The sequence below is a fragment of the Pygoscelis adeliae genome, unplaced genomic scaffold (genome assembly GCF_000699105.1).
Source record: "Pygoscelis adeliae isolate BGI_AS28 unplaced genomic scaffold, ASM69910v1 Scaffold155, whole genome shotgun sequence".
NCBI lineage: Eukaryota > Metazoa > Chordata > Aves > Sphenisciformes > Spheniscidae > Pygoscelis > Pygoscelis adeliae.
In genome coordinates, this window is record NW_008824932.1 from 4,409,134 (window position 1) to 4,423,912 (window position 14,779).

Consider the following 14,779-nt stretch of genomic DNA (forward strand, 5'->3'; position numbering starts at 1 on the left):
TTCCCTCAAGGGCTTAGTGTTGCTCTACATCCGATGTCCGTGGAAGTGGTCAGTCTGTAGCGGATGGGCGCGTGCTGCTGTCATGCTGGCGGTGTTACATGGGACACTGGTGGAGCTGTGCCTGGCCTTTCCCCGGCTCAGGACCTTGGGTTAGGTATGGCTCGCTGAGCAGGGCTGCTGCCAGCTCAGCAGCTCTGCCCCAGGTACGAGGGTAGGAGCTGAAGCCCGGGACGTATCTCTGGTAGCTCTGATCATCACCCACACGTGCTGGCTGCAGTCTAATCCCATGTCTCCACCCCTCCTGATGGCCAGGTGTGCCCTTGGGGATGCTCTGCGCTCCTGCTCCCTTGGCCAGGTCCGTGCCAGCCCTGCGGCCGTACGAGGTGAGGTCCGACGTGTCGGGGCTGGAGGAGATCGGGAGTTCTGATTCACATCTAAACCCCATCCCAAGTGACTTACTTTGCTTTACACCTGTATGCATATGCTGAATTTTAGACCCGGTGAGTAGTACCAGTGACTTCCCACAGCATGCGAGTTCTGCCTAGAGTGATGTATCGGCAGTGCTGGGTTAATGGTTGGACTTGATGATCTTAAAGGTCTTTTCCAACCTAAACGATTCTATGATTATTTATTTAGGTTTATAACAAACACACACAAAAAAAAAGTGAATAACGCGTGGATGATTAGCTTATACATTTCAGTTCACAGCTGAGAGAGATGGCAGAGCAACCCTCATTTTAAGTTCCTTAAGACAACTGCTTTTTTTCCTTCCCCCAAACCCCCTCCCAAAGGTTCTGCTGTTTATCACTTAGCATTACACTAAGAAGCCACCAGGACCTGAAGTTAATTTGTGCTTAAGAGCAGAGGGGCAGACCGGCCACAGAGTATATATTCATTTCAATGATAGCTTTTCAGGTAAGATGTTTTCCATAGCTGTATTTTTCAGCTGGCTTTGGTCCAAGTTACAACTGACTGACTCCGTTTGTTTCTCACTTTCTTTAGCATTTATGAGTTTTCCAGTACCACAGGTCACGTGCCAGCCTTGCCTTGTGCGCAGCTATTAGGGAACCTTTCATAGAGGGGAAGTTGTACATGTACGTATTTGTAAAATATGTTCTCTCTATGAGATTTTAGCCACCATCTTATTCTCGAAATGTAAAAGCCTGAGATTCAGGTGAAATCAATAAGAAAAACGCATATCTTTGAATATTGAAATACAATGACACCTGGAAGTGCTTGAAACATTTGAATGCCTTTATGGCAGTTCAACCAACTGTATCCATAAATATTTGACGCGGTGAATTATTTTTTGAAGTTTGTATTTGTATGTACTATTTTGGCTTACGAATTATTGAACAATAAAGATGCTTTCCATAATAACTTCAGCTTTCAAAATACAGCACTTGACTGTGAAAAGATTTGCCTCTGGCCATCACATGATTGAGCGAGCTCCCAGCATAACACTGAGCTTCAATATCTCCTAACTCCAAATTAAGGTTTTTAACAGCATGAGGTAACTTAGATCCCATCTGTGTTTCTGCACTTCCCGAATAAATAATAAAAAAAAAAGCTGTGCAGCAGCTACTGCTACCTTTCAGCAGAATATATGTATGACTGGTTAGAGTTCATGTTTTCAGTATGGGATCAATGCGGATAAAGTGGCCATTTAAATCCTGCTGTAGCTTTTATAAAGGGTTGCCCTGTTTAAAATATACTGGTTTGATTTTCAGTCGATGATAAGGTCACCACCCCATAGGTAACCATAGCCGGCAGCTACACGCTGGTTCTGCTTTCTGCCAATGCCTCGTGCCTGACTGCAGGAGCGAAAACGTGGAGCAATGAACGTGCTTTTATGAGACAGAATAATGTGTGCCACTGAGCTTGCTCCGTGGAGCTGCATTTGCAGCAGGGAGTAGTTGACGGTATCAAAACATCCAAGTGACTGGGACAGTCAACAAAAGGTCCCAGTAATGTGCTGTGACCTGGGAGGGGAGTGTTCTGCATTTCTGGAGCTGTCACAGGCACATTAGAACTGAGGTACTCTTTCAATCGAGCAAGAACTAGCACAGTGATTTTTTTTTTAATTGAATTTGAGTATGATTCCCATTGACATTTATTAAGGAAGCTGAAATTATTCTAAAATCCTCCCCAAAATATTTGAGCAAAAGTAAGGCATTCAATTTTTTTTTTTCATTTTTTATGTATTTGCATGTGAGCAGGAAAGTAATATTACAGAAAACGATATAAAACACTGACGTGTTTTTCTGACTGTTTATCAATGTTACTGATAGTGATCACCAAATAATAATGATTCAGGCTCTGTTATGGGTTGCATGACATTATAATCTGATTCAACATGCTTTTCATTTTTAGGATATATTACTTTTCAGATAAACTGAGAACTGAAAATCTCCAAGAAAGGAGAGCGGAATGTAAATTTATGAAGTCTAGACAGCCAGCCGAAAACTGATTTTCTACACCTTATAAAGAAGTAGACTGTAAGCCAAATCTGTATTTAGTCTGAATATTTCCATAGTTTCCAGCTGGTTGCAGAGAACTGCTGTGCTTTGATTCAGCTGATAATAAAACTAAGAACACACAAATAATTTTTATCAGGCAACAAGTACAAATGCTTCTCTGTTAAGTAAACTGAAGTGGATAAATCCTTAGCTCCACACTCAACCGGAGTGTTTCCACTGCAACTGAGGGCTGACTGCACGAACGTGTGAAATTTCAAGGGGTGGTGTTCAAGTAGTGTCAATGAGGCACACGCAGAGAAGGTTTTCGCTAAGGTAATCACAGCATTTCCAGTAGCAGCTGAATGACACAGTAAATTAAATCTATTGAATGATGCATTAAGTTGGTGGGGCGCTTGCAGGGCCAGATTCTGACTTTTTAAAAGCATGTTCTATTCTTTTGGCTTTCTCTTCATTTTGCTGGAAAGGAAGAGCTGCAATCTAGACAGCATCCTGTATTGGTGGGAAAGAGGATTGCGTGCATTTCCGAAGGATTTTGAAACTTTGTTCGTATCTTTCCTTTTCCCAGATAAGTAGTATCTGAAAGAAGTGAATGTTATTGGTTATTGAATTGTTGTTATAAAAAAATCAGATGTGATGGCATGTATCTGTTACGTGAAAAAGTACATCATTATTTTTGATAGATCAATGCTCAGAAAAAATACAGGAGCATTTTTGTTGATAATGAAACAGTTCAAATCCAGTTATAATTTGGGCTCTACACCTCTTTGCACGGCTCTTTGTATTAGCAAGTCTCTCTACGCAGCCACAGACAGAGCTGTGTTACAGACATTTCATAGCAAAGGTCCCTGAAAGGCAGATGTCATGTTACATTGATACAGACTGTTATTCAACCCTGTACCCTGCTGGGGTTACCGACTAGGAAAAACAAACTGTTTGGATTTTCATTTCAGTGTCTTTTTGCATACATTAAAGTAGGTAAGTGACCTAAAAGTTCAAGGCAGAGGTTTGATTTTTGAAGGTCTTTGTCACATAAAATATCACTGAATCCTATTTATGAGACTTGCTAAACCGGGGTCGTTTTATCGTTTTCTCATGGAATGTTGCTACTGTGAGTAATTAAAAAAAAAAAACATCTTGAAGGTTGTGGTATGATATCCTTAACATTAATTTTTACTATTAATTGATAGCGATTCATGAAATACACTAATGATTACATATTGCACTGCACATCCAGTTAGATATTTTTACGTGTTTCTTATATGACGTTTCATTGAGAAAACTTCAGGCTGACTGTGTTGTTGCTCATCAAGTTCATCTGCAGACTGGAACGTCAAAGAACTCAAAAACCACATGAGATTTTGTTACTGTTGTGCATAGGGGGGGTCTCTGCCATACCGCGCAGATACCTAATATTGCATCTTCCGCCGTTTGCTGTGGCAAGGGTAAACAGCAGTGTGTGGGTTTTTGAGCCACAGACAAATTAAAGTGGTTTGAATGTGGTTCTTTTTCTGGGACTGTATCATCTGAGTGGCAATTCCTGTTGGATAGTCCCAGTTCCTGGCCACGGGGATAATTGGGAGAGGAAGCGGCTGCTGAGACAAATTTTGCCGGTGCATTTCTGGCAGTCCTGCACAGCCAGGCCAATGCCGTTCCACATATGGGTCCCCTGGGGAGCTGTTGTCATCTCCTGCCTGCGAATGGCTCCTGGCGTTTTCCCTTTGCTTGCCTCTCCCAAATCTTGTAATGTCTCTTGTAGCCACAAAGAGATTTTGAGACAGGGCTCAAGGGAAGAGTGTCCATCTCTATCAAAGGTGAATTCTAAGACTGTAGATACATACAGAAATTAAGGTACATCAGGGGTTTGATTTATAAACCTCTGTGACTAGAACTGAGAGTATCACGTAAGGATGTCTTTGGACTTAAATATGAGGTATAAAATTCCAAACTGAGAGGGATTTTTTTTTTTTTTTTTTGCTAAAAGGAGGCTAACAGTTCAGCAAGCTTTGAGTAACTGACTTAGCACAGTAATTAGCTATTACAACTAAAAGCAATCTAGTGTTTCTTCTGTATCTAGTTTTTTGTGTGAATTTTTCAGAGCTACAGATGGAAAAGATGAGGAATGAATTGTTTCTCCATGCATTGCTCAACCTGCAAGAAAAGAAATGAGGGTCTCGAGAAAAGAACAGAAAATCACCAGCCATGAAGACAGCAGACATCACTGCTTCACTTGAAAAATCATTCAATTGTTTTTTGAATTTCTCCTCCTTATATTGACTCATGGTGTTGCAAACAGAAAGTCATTTTCTGACTCCAAGGATTTTCCAACCAAGTGAAATTTTATTCCCTAGGTTACGGTGCTGGGCACACCCAAAATATTAACACTGGACAGTTTTGTGGATTGTGTGCTTTTTATTAGAGCTTATGAGGAGTACAGATACGTTGCTTGCACAATATTGCCTTAGGAGAGAGCTTCCTTAGAAAGTGCCTGAAGAAGAACTTGTTCCCAATGAAATGACAGCTGACAAGAATTCAAGTATTTCCATAAATCATTAATAAAAGCATAATTTGGTAGGATACCATTTTCAAAAATATTTTCCTGGCATATAGAAGTTGTAACAGAAAAGTTACATTTTATCCATCTGCTGCATTGTGTATGGTTTTAATAATTAAAAAGTGTATTGAAACCTACATAAACTATAGGTTTTAGGCCTAGACGGTAAAACCGTGATATAAATTGCACTGAAAAGATTTATGATTGGTATATATGGAATATTGAGCAAACGATTGTTATATGATGTGGGTAATTAGCAGACACTCTCTAATGAAATGTGCACTTGTGTATTTTGTAGAACCACTAGATGAGCTGAAGATCAGAAGTCACAGCACTGAACCACTACCAAAGCTGGAAAACAAAGAGAGGGGAGGCCATCACGGGACAGCTTCCTCCAGGGAGCCAGGGAAAGCTCAGGAATGGGATGGAACGCCAGGCCCGCCCGTGGTGTCCAGCAGGCTGGGGAGATCCTCTGTCAGTCCAACCATGTTGGCTGGAAGCAACAGCTCAGGTACGTCAAGTAGCAGAGCGGGGAAGATCTCATGAATCTCCTTGTGAGCTGAAGGATCTCTAAAGATACACAGATGTAGGTAAGCATCCGGATTCTTTAGACTTCCAAATATCTTCTAGAATCTGCCCTGCCCATTGACTGCTGCACTGATAAGCATTGTGCTGTCTGCTTGTGCTCTGTGCTGGAACAGGGTTGGGATGGGGGCAGGTAATATAAGCATGTAAACATGCCATTCGTCTATTTTAAAAGAAGTAAGGAATGCCACTTGACGTTGAAAAGGGACACTATGGCAAAGACACCCCCAGGATGGCACCTCAGAGAGAAGTTCATAAATTCAGGTATCACATACAGCAACAAAAACACGCTGTGCAGAAACAAGGCTGTCTTATTGATATGCACAGTGAGTGGACACAGGCAGCCTTTGCTTTATGCTTGTACATAAATTTCTAGAAAAGCGACTATGGATTTCAGAAGTCTCAAGTTCATACCTATCCATTTCATTCAGCAAGTTTTATATACATAAAACAGTGAATTGCCATAAACCATGAAAAATAATACAGCCTTGTTTATAAATTGACTAAGACAAACAAAACCGGTAACATGATCGGACATCTATAAACAGATATGTATAAGCCTGGCATAAGCACTGCATTGTTACTTTTTGAGATTTGACTGTTCTCTTAAAAGAGTAACTTCATTGCTTATTGGGTGGATTGTGAAAAATACCCACTTTAAAAACAGTTGGCATATATAGTACTGGAGCCTCACGGTCAATGTGCAGTAAGCATAAGACCATGAATGAGCTACTCAAACAAGGAAATTATTCCTGCACGAGACATCTGCTGGGCGGTTGGTGGCAGAGATGAGTCTTTACAGTGCCGAGCTAGCAGAGATGCTCGCCCCTCGCCCAAGGCATCGCTTTCCTGTGTGATAACGGGACTCACATTTTCCCTGCGTTGCTGGAAATGACACCTGAAACTCAGTATATAACTTGAATAGGCTTTGCTGATGTGACGTATCATTTGCAGCAATCATGTGGTCCAGGTTTTCTTGCTACAGACCCCACAAACAGTCCTTCCTGGGGCAGCAAAAGTGACTTCCCTGCAAATCTCATAACTCTAGCACAGGTTATTTGGGTGTTACTGCTTTTTGCTTATTTGTCTGTTCTCACAAAGCATCCTGGTAGGTAGGAATTTTCCAGATTAGCTCATAGCTTTGTTAAAAATTCTGTTCCCGATGTATTAAAGCGTCATCTGTGCTAATGCAGGTAAAAGGGTGGGTTTAAAGGTACCACATCAAAGTACCGGGACATCTGATAATTAGACCAAAGGTGTGTACCAACCTTTTCAGTTCTGCGAGATGACAGTACAGAGCAGAATGGAAGAGAAATGAAAATTAAAGAGTAAGTTCTTAGCAAAATATAGCACTTCTGTCCAACCTTCCTGCATCAGTTTTATTTTAAAGAGTTGGTCGATCTCCAAAAGCAGACAAAACATGTTGGCCTCAATGTTCATTTGGCATCAGCAAACTGTAATAGTTGTTGAATCATGCCTTGATTTAGTTAACTGTGATTTTGTCGTACATAGCTAGGACTGTCAAAGAAAAATTATGGAAATATTTTATTGGCTGAATTTTTACTCCTTTTTTATGATTAAAATCTGAGAGCTGATTATGATTTTTCTTTCCCTGCAGTTTTTATGACATTTCATTTGATGAATATTGCCTCTCATCTGCCATGAATATTTTTTCCCGTGTCTCTAGCTGTTGCCTGAGCAACATGTTTTACCTTTAATCGGTGGGGCATTGCATTCAAAATGCTGTACACAGTTCTCCTCAATGAACTTGTACATGAACTGTAACAGTTCATTCTTTGCAATTAAATTAGAACTGTAACAGAATACAAGAAGAGAGATTTAATACATCTGTATGGATACAAATGCTTTCTGGAGTCAAGGAGATGAAGTAATTCTGTGCTAGGAATTTACAACTTAGATTTACCACAGGACCAAGTAAAATCAGGGCAGTCCCCAGTACAGTCATCGTTGCTGTTGCTCTCTTTCCAACATCATAGATAAGAGAAAAAAGGCTGCTTTTTTTTGTGGGGACATGTCCTTGAAACACCACAGTTTGCTGCCTACCTCCTCATTCACACTGGTACAGGCATTTATTAGGGCAGTGTTGGAATAATTTAAAGAGAATGGGGTTGAATTGCTCTGCTGTAAAACAGAAAGGATGTGAAAGGACTTCTCATGTGTGCTCAACAGGCAGCTCTGCTGAGGCACAGATTAACTAGGAACTGGAGTGATCTGAGCAGATACCTGAGTGAGAGTACTCATTTTTTGTGGGTTCTCCCCATCTCTGCACCTGCTAGTAAGATGAGAGGGGGAATGAGCCATCTCCAAACAGAAGCTTGAGCTTTCTGGTCATTTTGTTCAAATGAGCCTGGCCTGTCAGGTGCGCGTGGGTATCACTGTCTGTAATGCCTGATTGTTCTCTCATCTGTCACGTAATTTGTCAAGGCCACTTTCAGTTTCTCGCCGTCCTATCGTTTCTTATGGAAAGCAGTGTAAGTGGTTTGGGGGCATGCTGGCATTTAGGAAAGTCAGGGCAATTGTAGCGAACAGCCAAACGAGATCTGTGAAACAGAAGGCTGTGATAACTTCACTCCAGGAGCTTTGAAGAGTATTTTCTGGAATGTTGCTGCTTTTTTCCTAACTGCAACCATGAAGCATTTTGCATTGCCACCTGCTGCTAGAGACAGGCACTGCGCTGCCTTTTAAATCTCAGATACTCTACTCTTGTTGTGTCCTGTTTTTGAATCACCATCAGCTTGTCGCTCAGCCAGCCCATTAGTATTCTAGCTGAAAACATTGTAGATAATCAGGAAGGGAGCAAATGCCCACCCTTCACTGGAGTTACTGGCTAGCATTGTGGATTTGCAAAAGTAATGAATAGTTAAGTTCAAGCTCTTTGGGAATGGAGCAATGCCTGCGAAGCCCAAGTTGCAAGACGCATTCATTGGTACAAGAAGGGAGTAGCGGCAGAGTATCAATTCATGCTAGCTGGGGCTGCTTCACTCAGACAGCTGAGTACTCCCACCAACCCCTAAATTTTCTCCTCACAGGCAATATCAGAGTATCACTGTGCTACCAAATCCTCAAGGATTCTCCAAGTGAAGGCAACTTAATGCTGGAGGTACATGTTACTGGGCAGCCTGCCCAACAAGGTCCAGCCCAGGATGCGATGCTTCCAGACCTTGCCTACACTGGTCATCCATGTTCTCCTCACACGAGCTCTCCCCTAGCAGCGCCTGTTACCTAAAGTAAAATGAGCGGTACTGGGAGCTGTACACTAAGGGCATCAAGCCAGTGCACCACGAGCCAGGTGTGTGATCTTCAGGGTGTAGGATCACGCAGTCACAGGGCCTGACTGTAGAAGTGCACGTTGCTCTCTGCAGCAGTGGCGTTACAGCTATTTGGAACAATGCACAATTGTCTTTTTGATCCAGAGCCCCAAGACTGACAGTAGCCTGTGCCGAAGCTTCAGAGAAAAATAGCAAGAAATTTTAAGGAAAAAACACTGCCAGTAGGACATGATAATTCCTTACCTCATTGCCTCAGTCATTGACATAGACCTGCGAACATAGACAGTTCGGAACAAATCTTAATTTAAAGCATACCCCATCTAGTACAGACATGGGTTTTCTCATTACCTGACTTGGTTTTGAGTCCTGCTAAGCTTTTGACCTATGCATATCTAGTAACACTGAGTTCCACAGGTTCAGTGCCCTTTATGAAAACAGTTCAGTTTGACATGCTGCTGTGCTATTTCAGCACTAAGTGGCTTCTGCGGGTGAAGTCCTAAATACTTTTTTTTTAAGTGACAGAATACTATATAGTTTATTCCACCTTAAGGTTTCATAATTTCAAGTTATGTTTCAGCTTACTCATCTCTTTGTAGGAGACCAACATGGCCAGGCCAGTATGATGATAATAGGTGTGATTAGTTTTTCCAGTATGCATGTTTTCTTTTTCTTCTTTATTTTTTTTCTTTTTTGCATGTGATTACTCTCAGCCTGTCACATCGCCTTGTTTAATTCAAAACGTGCTTCTTGGCAGCTGTAGCAAATAAGCAATATTTCTCTTTTCATGTGCAAAGAAGAGACTGTGACAGGATAAGAAGCTTCTCCAATGTAAGTGACAGCCAGAGTATTTTTTTGAATTAAGATTAGGATAGGCAGAATGAAGGCTTCCTTGGATGAATAAAAGAACTCTTCCCATTAAGATCCAGAAATAAAAATCATGCAGAGCTGTTGTATTTCTGGAGAATATAGAAAACTATAGCACATTGGTATAAAACTGATCAAAAATATTTCCATACAAACTTGTCGCATTTCAGCACTCTGCTTTGTTGAGGAAAATCCAACAACACCCCCTGCCCCAAATGCTGCCAGCCAAGCTGCTACATCTTTAGTTATGATGACAGCACTTGCACTTTTGGAAAACGGGTCATTTATGTGAGTGCTTAAATACGTAATTAAGTATGCAATTTTAAAGCAATCCCATTTGTGATTGGAAAGCCTCTATTTCTGTGTTGGATAGTCTCTCCTAAGATTCTCATCCTTAATGCTGTCCTTTGGAGCTGCCTGCTTGCTTATGACCATGTGTAAGCCTACTGGCATTGTCAGGACTCAGCTTAAACCTGAGAGTCCGGTAATGCCGGTCCCATTGCAGCTGACTACTTGCGTGGGTTTACTTCGTGCTAAGGTGGCTGTGGTCCCAACCACTAGCATTTTTGGGAGTGTTGTGGCTGCTGTGGGTGACAAAACAGATGACTGAGACACAGCTGACCCGCCATCCCCTACCAGCATTACACTGCATCTGCACCCGGCTCCTGGAGGTGGTTCAGGCGCTTAGCGAGCAGTGCGTTTTTCGTAATATGGCACAGCGTTGATGGATGCGTCATCTGAAGCTGTGCAAAGTAATACCACCAAAGTTTCATCAGTTAAATATAGCAACTGAATCTTACGAACATTTTTGTGCATAACGTAACTAAATATGTTATGCAGCTCTCTAGCTCCCCCGAACAATCTGCTGAATTCAAACCTCATGCTGCCCACCGATTGCAACGGGTGTCTCTAATGGCTACTCAAGTGCACTGCATCCCCTGGCCCCAGTCCAGTAAAGCACTTAGACATATGCCTGTGAGTTCCCTAGCTTGGCAGTAGGCTGTTAGCCTTTGTCAGCATTTGGGTGGCTTACAGCAGTGTCAAAAGGCCCCTAGCTGTGGATGCAGAGAAGGTCCCGTGTTCGGAGTGGAGTCTCTGGAACCCTCTTTCAGGCAGGTTTGATTTAGAACCAGAGGATCCACCCGCACAGTGAAGTGAAGCACAGTGCAGAGACGGGGTGCCGTGCTAACTTTATCAGTATGGAGCTAGATGTATTTTAGCTTGCGTTATCATGGACCCTGAGCAAATGGGTCCTCCTCAGAGGACAGATATCTACAGAGCCTTCCCTATGTGCTTATCAGGCTGGCTGATAAAACTGCTCCACACCATGCATTACTGTCACAAAGGGGACTTCTCAAGAAGTCTCAAGACTACTCATTTCAGATGTTAATACTGAGCTGTCTCAATATCGTCCACATGAGATAAACACGAATGAAACACTAGAAACTGTCCCTGAGTTTTGCTGGCAGAAGTTATTCTTCCTTTGAGATTCTCAGCAGTAAATAGGAAAACCCATTTTCAATCCAGAACCAGAATCGGTATCAACACGCAGGCCTTGCAGACAAGCTGAAATGAGCATTTAAGACCTGAAAAGCAAGAGGTAAAGATACTGAAAGTCACTGGACGGCAGACATAATTATGCAATAAGACCTCTTACTACTTTTTAGATAGCCCAAAGCAGAAGTTATTATTTGAAGTGATCATTATTATTTTGAGGTGATCAAAATCCACTCAGCCCCAGTACAGCGAATAAGCTGTCCACAGCTGAAAAATAACATGCTGCAGAATACAGAGCAGTGAGTTGGGCATCACTTGTGCAACAGACCATTTATGGATATTTTTTCCCCGCAGTAGTGTGCAGTGTGAAGATGTTACTCAGAGCACTAATTACAGTAGAATAGAGTATTTATTTGGTCTAAAAATATTCCCACTGAGACCCATGGAATGGCTATTAAAAAAACCCAACAAAACATTTCCCTTTCACTGCATAACCCAACTTCCTGAACTTGAAAAAAAAGCTAGATGGAGCCGTCTCTGAAACCTCTTTTGGTGAGGATCACCATGGAAATCGCAATAGTTTCCTTAATACTGTAACATATATTACAGGGAGATAAAGTAACTAATACTTCATCTCTGTGTGATAGGTTTTACTTCTTTGATGCCAGATGAAAGGAGTCTCTTTGGCAAGGAAATGGTAATCTCCTGTTGTTGCACATATATCCAAATTGGAAATTATGACACTTCTCTCTGCTTTCCCAAAGCAAAGAAAACAATTCAGAAGCAATGGCAGACAGTGCCTTGGAGTTTTTTACATGCTGGGTGTCTGACTCTGCTTGTCACAGCAAAAACAGTCTCTATTTAGCAGTAGGGAAAAACAACCAAAAAAACCCCAATTCTTGTCCTGTCTGAAACCCCAGCAAAATTCCAGGAGGGAACAGACATGCGATCCATTATTATCTCTATATTACTGAAAGAAACAGTCAGAAATCTGGCACGCAGACAGTGTGAAATCAGAACAAAAACAAACCTAATCAAACCTTCAGAATAACTGCCCAAGTCCAAAAAAAGCAAAACAACAGATTATGTACAAAATGCGAGGTTATGGGGGAGATCGGTCTGCTCCCTTCTGCACGCTTATTGCTGTGTTGACTCGTGGTATGTTTACAGACTAACTAGGAACGAGTGAATTGAATAATGCATTCGTCGAACAGCATAAATATTTTTGCTGCTCAGCCAGCTGGATGTTAACCAACCTATTAATATTTAGTTGATGAATATTCACCCGTACAGATGCTTTCATTGGTCTAAGTGCTCCAGCTTAAGTGGATAGCTCTTCTCCATACCCCATTGAATTCTGAAACATCCGAGGAAAATAAGCATTTAAGGTGACAATGAAAAAGCATCAGTGAGATTGGAAGAGTGCATTTCATTATGTTGCTGGTAGGTGGCGTAATGTGCCAGCTGTCCCCAAGTTTCCAAGATGTGCCAAGTGACCTTAAGGACGTGCTAGTGATGGACATCTTGTTCCTTTCAAACAATGGCCCAGCCAGTGGCTAGCGATGATACTAGAGATCCACGAAGGAAATAGAGCTATTAGTATAAAACAAACACAGACAAAGCAGCGGTGTAAATGAGGCACGAGAAAATACATTTGAGAGACACAAGCAAAAGATATGTGAGAAAACGTGTGCTTCAAAGGCAAACTTGCTAAACCAGGATTGCACAAGGCATAGGTCCTTCCTCTCTTCTTGAAAACATGAGATTGAATAGGAGGAATTCTTTAAACCCGTTGTAAGGAGGCATGGTATTATTATAGTTACTTGTTATTCATGGTAAAGCAGTACTATCAATGCTAAAATAAAGAGTCTGTTACTGTACAAAGGGTGTCTGCCGAGTGCAAATGTCCACGGTCTCAGTGTTTGCCCACTAAATAAAAGAGACAGGTGCAGGGTTGGGAGGAAGGCTTATAAAACATGAGGAGAATGAACACATTCATCTGAGCCAAAAGTCATGGGCTGAGAGATGTTTCCTCAGCCATAAACAGGAAAGGTAGGGACAAATATTTTTCTTCGGCAGAAACAGGCAGACCTTTTTTCTCAGGAAAAGATAGTTTCTTCTAGACCAGATGTGGGGTGCTGAACACCGGGGTAGCACACTGGTGTCAGCATGGCTCAGACACAAAAACCTTCATCCAGGACTCCCGAGCTGCATGGTCACCTTCATGTCGGTATGTTAACAGTTAGTAGCATGCGCTGGAAATCAATGGGGAGCCTTCTGAGAAATGCCTCCATGTACAACAGCAGAAGGAAAATGAAATAACGCTGTAATTTCTGCGCAGTTCTTCTCTTGAATAGAGCTTTGTCTCAAGGCAACCTCTACTTCTGTAATCGCCTTGATTCTGGGGAACTGACTTCAGAATTTGCCGCTGTTGATGTTCTGATTTCTCTCCTTCCTACTTTCTGTCTCTCAATTCACTGTCATTAACATCAGATTTCTGAGTACTTTTGGTGTCGTTCCAAATCCCCAAGTGCGACAGTACCCTCACCACTTTTATACACTCCCTTCTTCATTTTCTGGCATTTCACGCTTTCCATCAGTGCAATCAGTCTTTGGGCTACCATCTCCCTCAGCTCTGGCATGGAGAGATGAAAACAGAAGCTGCTGTAACTCCCTTAATCACCGCTGTATTTTATGAGGAGTAGAAAAAGGCGCTGGGGGGGGAGCAACAAGAAGGTTTCCTTTATATGCTTCCTGTCTGTCTGCTGTTTTATGGTCTATACTTCAGCTTCAGAGATGCTAGAGGAAAGAGGCCAGGACATGGGGTGGGTTCTGTCTTAATCCCCCTTCTTCTGACCTCAACTTCTGTTCATGATTCAGCCAAATGCCCAAGACTTGAACTAGAAACCAAGCCTGGAGTCTCCGTTTCAAGGGAATCCCGGGTCCACCATGTTTCAGTTTACTGCGGCAGTAACCCACCTCCTGTTCACTGATGTACCTTCTTCTCTCTTCCTTCGCAGAGCCTAAAGCAAGTTGCAGATTAGGTCGGTCTGCGTCCACATCAGGTGTGCCTCCTCCATCCGTTACTCCGCTCAGGCAAGCCAGTGATCTTCAGCCGAGCCAGGTACCATCGTTAGCCAATCGTGAATGACTTCATGTGCTGCAACATGCCAAATGTTTCTCACCTCTGTGTCTGTCATTTGTTACAGTAAATGATTTTTTTGGTTTTCGTCTTTATTTTCTGTGCGTGTGCGTGCATCTGTGTGTGCGCATCTCTCATTGGCAATGAAATTCCACTGGCCACAGCCAGTAGAATATTCTTTGCTCTTAATTCCTTGTATCCTTTTCTGTCTTCGTTCTGTAATATAAATGTAGTAAAACTGTACTGTATCAATTGGCTGTTTTTTTTATTTTTTCATGTTTTCTGTACTTTTTTACTGTCTTAAAAATTTATCAAACTTTGATAAATTTAATCTATGTTTTTATGTAAATTTCTTTTAAATGTCTTGTTT

At 41.9% G+C, this 14,779-nt stretch overlaps 1 protein-coding gene across 1 annotated transcript in view; it reads left to right on the plus strand.

Moving 5' to 3' along the window:
* Window positions 1-14,418, plus strand: part of NYAP2 (neuronal tyrosine-phosphorylated phosphoinositide-3-kinase adaptor 2) — a 119,044-nt gene extending 104,626 nt beyond the window's left edge. Inside the window, exons 5-6 of the mRNA XM_009325060.1 lie at window positions 5,330-5,542; window positions 14,288-14,418. Coding sequence (XP_009323335.1) covers window positions 5,330-5,542; window positions 14,288-14,418 — 344 coding nt within the window. The remainder of the gene's footprint in view (window positions 1-5,329; window positions 5,543-14,287) is intronic.
* The last annotated feature ends 361 nt before the right edge of the window (window positions 14,419-14,779 follow it).